At 43.2% G+C, this 8,137-nt stretch overlaps 1 protein-coding gene across 1 annotated transcript; it reads right to left on the bottom strand.

Moving 5' to 3' along the window:
- Positions 1 to 247: 247 nt before the first annotated feature.
- ankrd46b (ankyrin repeat domain 46b) lies at positions 248 to 7,743 on the bottom strand. The gene is made up of 4 exons (XM_070854697.1): positions 7,648 to 7,743; positions 5,489 to 5,831; positions 3,428 to 3,586; positions 248 to 1,413 (listed from the first exon to the last, which is right to left on the bottom strand). The coding sequence occupies exons 2-4, from the start codon at positions 5,797 to 5,799 to the stop codon at positions 1,197 to 1,199; spliced, it is 687 nt and encodes a 228-aa protein (XP_070710798.1). The 5' UTR covers positions 5,800 to 5,831; positions 7,648 to 7,743; the 3' UTR covers positions 248 to 1,196.
- Positions 7,744 to 8,137: the final 394 nt, after the last annotated feature.

Genomic DNA, 8,137 nt, shown 5'->3' on the forward strand with positions numbered 1-8,137 from the left:
CACTGCGGTTGAATTGTGAGGAAGTGAACTCACTTCCTTCACTTTCCACCTTCTGTATTTATAGACATAGTTACTTGAACACATCCGCCTGAGTTTCACTCTTAGACAACACAACTATAATTCTATATGGTTCTACCTCCGGTTCACCTTGACCCTGGTAACACAGCAGCTGGTGTTTTAATGCAGTGAGCAACAGGGAGAAAAAAAAGTTTCTGACAACATGGATGGAGCCTTTGTCGGTTAGATTCATACAGACATGGTTTTATTCATTTTCCACATTAAATTAGGATTCACTTCAAATGCGTTATTGTACACAGAAAATCAACAGCGGAAAAACTACAAGAAATAAAAACCACATGGTTTACAAGGACATATAAAGAATATACAACAAAACAAGTTATTATCATTAATCTGCTGCCAGGATCCTACAGGAGCATCGTGCCTTTACAACGACGGGGGAGATTTTTTTTAATGCAACAAAGCCGCATGCTTCTGGAGGGAATGTCTTAATGAGCTGCAGGGAAACGTGAAGCTTTCTCTGACAAAGGCACGCAGTCAAGGTGCTTCTCTAATCTGGACGTAAGCAGACGATACAACACTCCTGCACGCGTCACCACACCGGGACTGCTTTCCCGGTCGGAGTTAGAGAATAACTGGATGGTAAAAGGCGGGGCAGTAAAAACATACGGTGTGCAGGAAACTTAACACGGGAGATATTTGATAAATAACACGGCTGACAGAGCAGACAGACAAGTAAATAAAAGATACAAAATCTTGGCAATATACAGCTTGTAACAGAAGATACAGGATGAAGGGAATGAAAGGGCTCACTGTATAACTGCATGGAAAGTTAGTGAGTGCGTGACGTCGCCTCACTCTGACTTAAAAGCTGGGATGTTTTCTTAGGGGGAAATATTAAGCACTGTTAACAAAGAGCCTCTCTGCCTGGGTCTTCCTGTTACCTCAAGGTTGAGAAAGTAAGTTTTGTTCTTTTTGATCGCTGCTTTTTTAGAAATATTTGTACTAACATTACAATATGAGGTTTCCCCATCGAGATCTGGGTTGCAAATGAACAAAATTCTGGGTTTCTGTCCTGCAAGAAACAGCCAAAAGCAAAGAACTTCACTTGTTTCTTTAACTGGCTCCCCCCCCCCCATGCTTCTTTTTTCTCACCGCCTTCCTCCCTCTTCCTCCCCTCAGTGCACCAACTCCAGCTGGCTGGTGGAGAAAGGCAGCACCCCGCTGACGTAGTAGGCGATACCCAGGGAGAGCAGGGCGATGACCACCAGCAGCAGCAGGACCCTCCAGAAGCCCAGATCCTCCACAAATTCCTGCCAGGTGGTCCTGAAGCTGGACAGGACGCCCTCGCTGCTCTGCAGGTTGGGGTTGAGTAAGGAGTGGCTCTCCATGGCACTGGGACGGACAGACAGACAGACAGACAGACAGACGTGAGCTCTTCACACCTTACTTTGCCTCATACACACAGACCAGATGGAGAGAGAGCTGCTGGTTGGTGTAACAGTTCTTCCTGTTCACACTGTCACTGGGGATATTCCCTCCTAAAACCCACAGTCCTCACTTTGTCACATTTTGTTGGCACTCGCCACAAACGTAAAACCGTTGTTCGCAACATTTTCTCTCTGTTTTTTTCCGTGCAGACTGACAGCAGGTGGATGGACAGTGAAGATGCAGTGTATCTGAGCGTGCACAGACAGTTATTTGCTACTCTGGCAGCTTGTTTTGTGTCTGAGTTTAGTTTAGTTTGATCTTTTTGGAACGAGTGTATACAAAGGAGCACATGCGTTGAAAACACAAAGCACTGTGCCTTTGGATAATCCCTTTGAATAACTCAGACTAAGCCTCGTGTTAGCTTTAGCTAAACTTCAGATTGTGTTGTTTTTTTTTTTTACCACAGACCGTATGAAGAAGCGGAGTCAGCTTCCTGATCAGTCGGCTTCAAACATTCTTCAATCCAGCATGATGAATTATGGCCCCTTTTAGAGTATAATGGACCACAAAGCAGGGTAAGAATGAACACAACTTCTGGCACCAAAAAACTAAGATGGCGACAGCTAAAATGCCAAGCTTGAGGGTTTTAAAACTGCAGTCTTGGTCCTCGCTAAAGCGCTAGGAGAGATCTCATTGTAGCCACTATGGACAGGAAGAACAATCAGTCATTTATTTACAGTAACCACAGTAACCAGTAACAGCTTACAGAGCCACCGCTCTGACGGTTTGCAGTGCAGGGTGGAGGGTCAGCCTCAGGGCATGTGAGAAGAGTGACGGTGAGTTACTTTCCCTGTAATGTTCATTGTTGTTTTCCTTATTCAACTGTTACTGCTCCAGCCCTGCCAGATTCCAGCACACCCCCACTCAATGTAGAGGAGAACGACGTGACACAATGATACCAGTACCAAAAAACACCACATCAAAGGCTGTCCCTACAGGTGCATCAGGGCGAGGACAAACAGTCACCTCCCTGAACTCTCACATGCAACATACCTACAATGTGCAACATACCTACAATGCAATACTCTATACACACTGTGCAGTTTCTTACCTTATTTAACTCTTAATTTATCTTATATATTTGTACTTTTGTTTTGTCTTTTTACCATGTATATTCTTTTAGGACTCACACTGGAAAGGAGAAGCTCTCCAATCTCATTGTACACTAGTATAATGACAATAAAGGGCATTCTATCCTATTCTATGAGGGAACGTGTGTGTCGTGTCTGGCATTGTCTTCTATCCTTTGTCCTTTTAACCTTTTTATGAGCACTTTGTAATTGCCCATCTTGACTTCTTCTTCCTCTTATCAGTATTATTAACCACAGATGTTTGTTTTAAGATAAACCTTCATTGCTCAGCACGACACCACAATGTTTGCACGATTTGAAATCTGTTAATCCATGATGTGTTACATAATATAAATGATTCATGTGTTTGTTATGTGGGAACGTGTGCTGTGCTGTGAGTGTTGCTTTTTGTCTGTTGTGTTTTTAAGCTACTTTCATGCCCCTCGGGGACAAATAAAGTATCTAATCAATACAATCTAGCGGTAAATATTTGGATTATATATTGATATTCTACAAAATGTGGTGTTTGTGGTCACAGCTAAGAGCCAATCAGCTGTTTGATCAGTCAGGTGTTTCCCATCATGCCTTAGGTCTTGCAGTCTGTGGATGATACTGTTACCAGCACATGCGTGACATCAGAGACAAACCTAACTGGCACTTTGTGGTGAAAATAAACCATGTGGACCCCAGAAACTCTGCATGGACAATGGCCTTCTTCTAACCCATGGTGCATCAGTGGCCCTTGGACTCCATGTTTGATTTTGACGCAATAAACCACATGGAATGACCATGAATTAGCCTGGTTTAAACCTGCTTTAGGTGTTATTCCTCCGTCCGTCATCGTTTACCTCTCGCTGTCGGCCATCTGCATGGTCTCCAGTTTGGAGTGGGGTCCCCTGTTGAAGCCTTTCACCTCCTGCTCCTCCAGTCCCTCCAGCAGACGGATGGCGTCCTTGTTGACGCCGCGTCTCTTCGCCAGCACCAGAGGAGTCGACCCGTTGTGGTTGCTGTGATAAAGGATAAGAGACACGGCACCGTTAGACCGAGGAGTCACAGAACTGTGCGAGAGGAAACACAGACAGCAAGTCTGCGGTGAGTTTGCCTTTGATAATGGACAGTTAGCTGGCTAACCTTAGACATGTGGTGGTCACATGAGCAACATCTTTGCATGTCAAACTGTTCTCTACATAGAATAAGACACACAGTTGTCAGACTACAAAATACATATATTTATAGTACACAATAAAACTGAGGTTTATTTAATAAGCTTTAAGTTTCACAGGGAGACTCTGAGGGAATAAAATAACAATGAGAGAGAGAGTCTGAGCCCGAGATCTTTCTGTGTGGAGTTTGCATGTTCTCCCCATGCTAGCGTGGGTTCTCTCCGGGTACTCCGGCTTCCTCCCACAATCCAAAGACATGCACATTAGGTTAATTGGTAACTCTAAATTGCCCGTAGGTGTGAGAGTGAGAGTGAGTGATTGTCTGTCTGTCTGTATGTATGTGGCCCTGCGATTGGCTGGCGATCAGTCCAGGGTGTACCCCACCTCTCGCCCGAAGTCAGCTGGGATAGGCTCCAGCTCCCCCGCGACCCTGACGGATAAGCGGTATAGAAAATGGATGGATGGACAGTACCGACACAGTATCTATACAGTTTGGGTAATGTGCCGCAACGGTTCACGAGGCCTCATCTACCCATCACTACTAAACTGAAATCACAGGTAACTAGTTTGCTAATTCAGACTTTCAGACCAGTTCTAGGAATTCTTGCAGCCAGCTCGTATCGCTTTATGGACGTACATATTTGGGCTTTAGTCAACCACAGATAATATCGGTCGACTGAAATTCTACCAAATCCTTAATTGGTACCACTACCTTGTATAAAGTAGGACACACATACAGTTTGTCATTAATAAATGTAAATATAAATGAATATGTGAGGGATAATGTTACAGGGTGATCCCACTCCTTCGCCTCAGGGTCCCGCTTTACCCTGTACGTTTGTTTTGCTCGATGTACACCATCCTGCTTACTACACAGCTACTTACTGAGGAAATCAATAACGTGACACAAAGTCTTGATTTAGAAATGATTTGGAAACTAGGCGTCACAACGCTTTGGATCCAAGATCACTGGAGCCTGGACACCCTGAACGTCTTTTACACAATGTTGTGCAGTCTCTGTAAAAAGGGCTGACACACTGATTTCATAGCGCAGAAAGGTCAGACCCCTGGATGAAGTGTGCCAGTGTGCTGGTTTAGTGCTCCAGGTTCTGTAATGGGACATTTTCTGACATATACTGACTGTGCATACTGGTAGAAGAAACACCAACTGTATGAAGCTACTACTGAGTCAAGGCTGACTGACGTAAGACATAAAATATGTGTGTCTCTTTGGCAGAGACTCTTTGGCAGAGACTCTTGCTAGCGTGGGTTCAAAGACATGCACATTGGGTTAATTCTTGACTCTGAAATTGCCCGTACGTGTGAGTGTGAGTGTTTGTCTGTCTCTGTATGTCTGTCTCACATACAGTCACATACAGTCTCACATACAGACTCTGTATGTCTGTCTCACATACAGAGACAGACAAACACTCACACTCACACGTACGGGCAATTTCAGAGTCAAGAATTAACCCAATGTGCATGTCTTTGAACCCACGCTAGCATGGGGAGAACATGCAAACTCCACACAGGAAGACCCTGGGTTCAAAAGGGGATTTGAACCCGGGAACTTCTTGTTGTGAGGCAACAGTGCCCACAAGGCCCACAAGGCAACATACAAATGCAAAATCAAACATAAGAGATTAAATGTTTAAGTTAAAAGCAAAGGAGAATAGCAGGGACGGAAAGGTAAAACCATAAGAAACACAAGTTTCTATAAAACCTGAAAGAATGAGATTTTCTCACCAGATATCAATCTTCAGCCCGTTGGAAACCAGGAACTGTATAGTATCCACATGACCGCACAGATGTAGGGCTGTGTTCCCTTGATAGTCAGTGGCCAGCAGATCTGCACCGAACTTGTGTAGGAGGCGGCATATGTCCACGTTCCCTCGTGCGGCGGCTAGGTGGAGGCCCGTGCGGCCCCGGTTGTCTCGGATGTTGGGGTCGCATCCCGTCTCCAGGAGCCTCTTGGCGAAAGGCAGGTCTCCATCAATGCAGGCCTGCAGCAGCGGCACGTTGGTCTGCGACGAGTCGTTGATGAAGACATATGACATGTCCGAGTGGGTATCAGAAAATTCCAGCGTACCTGCATTGGCGACCAAAGATGAAAAACACAAGACGTGATGAAACAGACCCTAAAAACACTCCACTGTACGCCCTCTAATAGTCATCTAATGGCTTCTTCCAACATACAACGTGCAGTCACAAGCTTTTAGGGATGAGGGGCAATAAAAACTAAAAAAAAAAACTAAAGATAAACAGAAACAAACCATGGCATTGCTCGTTCACTACAGTAGTAGTAGTGCAGCTATTAACGTGTGCTTTTCTTACATAAAAATTTGGTTTCTTACTTTTCCTACAGTTTCCAAGAACCTAAAATGCATTCTAACCTTTCCAGGTGAACTTAATGTGACCTTCTCTAAACTTTTGAATGCACATGTCCAACTGTTCAGTGTCTCAGTACTTTCTGCACCAGCTGCTGTTCTCTAACAAGAAGCTTAACAGCAACATTCACAACAGGTTTGATCCATGAATCCACCAATACATTTCCTGCTTCAGTTAGAATTGGTATTTAAACAGTCCTCCTCATCCTGCTGTTCACATTCTGACATCATGAGACCAAGACGACACCTAACAGTTGATCAGCAGCACCTCAACACTGGAGGCTTCAAACAGGAAGTCCTCAGACGGAGGTGTTCACTGAGCTTAGAGGGTCACAGAGTGTCATCAGGAGGTTGGAACAGTGATACAGAGACTGGAAGAGTCACAGAAAGGAGAGGAGTGGACGTCCTTTGGCCACATCCCAATTTATTGAGACACTGAACATGTTTTGTTGTGGTATACCTACCACTGTTGGTAGATTTTCTTCAAATAAATTGTTTAAAATGAAGAAATCACCAGTGCATGCTTCTACTTAAATGCCCTACTTTCATGATATAATATCACTGTAGCATTCACTTTGTACATTTTCCATATATTTCACCGGAAAGTCGAATATCCCTAACTTTTAGTGAGTAGTGTATATACACACCGTAAATACTACCAGTAAACTAGGATGAAGCACTGATTGAACTACTGAAGTCTTAGTGGGATCATGATGTTAAAGATTAAGACACGAAAAGGCTGCAAAGTGTCAGTGATTCAGGTAAAATTACACTGAAATAGGTGTAATATACGTGTGTCCACATGCATATTTCTTATTTATTACAATTTCTAGTGTAAACTGGTCATTGTTCACAACTTCTCTCTGCTCAGAAATGTGAACCTCTCTGATTTGACATGCTAGTTTTTGGTCTCACAGGTGCATGATGACAGTGTCACATTAAATATCCATGAGTAACTTTCAAAATGACGACTTGAGGCTGTCGTGTGTCAAAGTGTTGACCACATTAGAGACGAATATTTGCATTTGGTTGTGTGTACCTGTATTTCCTTTTAACCCGAACACATGCATCACATAGCGTTACATTACTCACATTAGCTACCTGTAAACGACCTTAAAATGCCATTTGTCACCCAGCAAAGGCACAAAACATCTCAAGAATCCGCTTTAAATAAGTCTAAGTGCAGCTAACATTGTATTAAGGATATATATGTGCAGGAAACTAAGAGCTAGCTTAGCTGACTGTAGCATTAACTAACTCGCAGAGACAAAAATGGCAGCAACATCTAATCACAATTACATGTTTATTCCCGTAACATAACAAACTCTTTGCGTGCAGCGATTTCACGGATTAAACCAGAATAAATAATTAGTAGGTGATAATGCTGCTGCCTAAAGAAGCTAGCGGAGCTAATGTTAGCTTCCAAGCTAACTAAAACAGAGTAATGTAAACACGCACATACGGTGCTCTCGTATTATAAACGCCTTGTTGGCTGTCAGCCATGCTAACGTTACTCACCTGTTAATATTTCCCAAACCACAAGAAAAAAATAAAGTTCGCTTTTGTTCGAGCTAACGGTGCTAGCAGTGTTGTTGTTCTTGTGATGCTAGCTTGGCTCCCTGTGTTTCCTTCACGGCTTCCGTCGCCACCTAGCGTCGTGGAGCATGTTGGCAATCAGCAATAATCAGAAGAAGTGCACTTAGTTATTCAAAGTAGAAAGTACTCCATGGCTGTTAAACTATCATATTATTATATAATTAGATTATTATGACTCAGGCATGAATATAAAAGCAGAGTTTTACCGCTGGAGCTGGTTCAGGTGAAGCTCATTATGAATTATTTTCTTTGTACTGGACTGCAAATGATGACTATTTTCATAATTGATTAAAATGCTGATTTTTATTTCCTTTTGTCCATTAATTGATTGTTCGATTGTTGTTTAATCGATTGTTTGGCTTATAAACATTCACAAAATTGTGAGAAATGCCTTCGTGGTGGACCAGAGCGA

This window comes from Pempheris klunzingeri, chromosome 23, assembly GCF_042242105.1.
Source record: "Pempheris klunzingeri isolate RE-2024b chromosome 23, fPemKlu1.hap1, whole genome shotgun sequence".
In the NCBI taxonomy this organism is placed as follows: Eukaryota; Metazoa; Chordata; class Actinopteri; order Acropomatiformes; family Pempheridae; genus Pempheris; species Pempheris klunzingeri.

Excerpts from the sequence above, each read along its gene's own strand:
- ankrd46b (XM_070854697.1), bottom strand. The coding sequence starts at position 5,799 with ATGTCATATGTCTTCATCAACGACTCGTCGCAGACCAACGTGCCGCTG. Across the intron at positions 3,587-5,488 it reads GGGCTGAAGATTGATATCTG|CAACCACAACGGGTCGACTC; the intron begins GTGAGAAAATCT and ends CCTTTATCACAG. Across the intron at positions 1,414-3,427 it reads CAGATGGCCGACAGCGAGAG|TGCCATGGAGAGCCACTCCT; the intron begins GTAAACGATGAC and ends TGTCCGTCCCAG.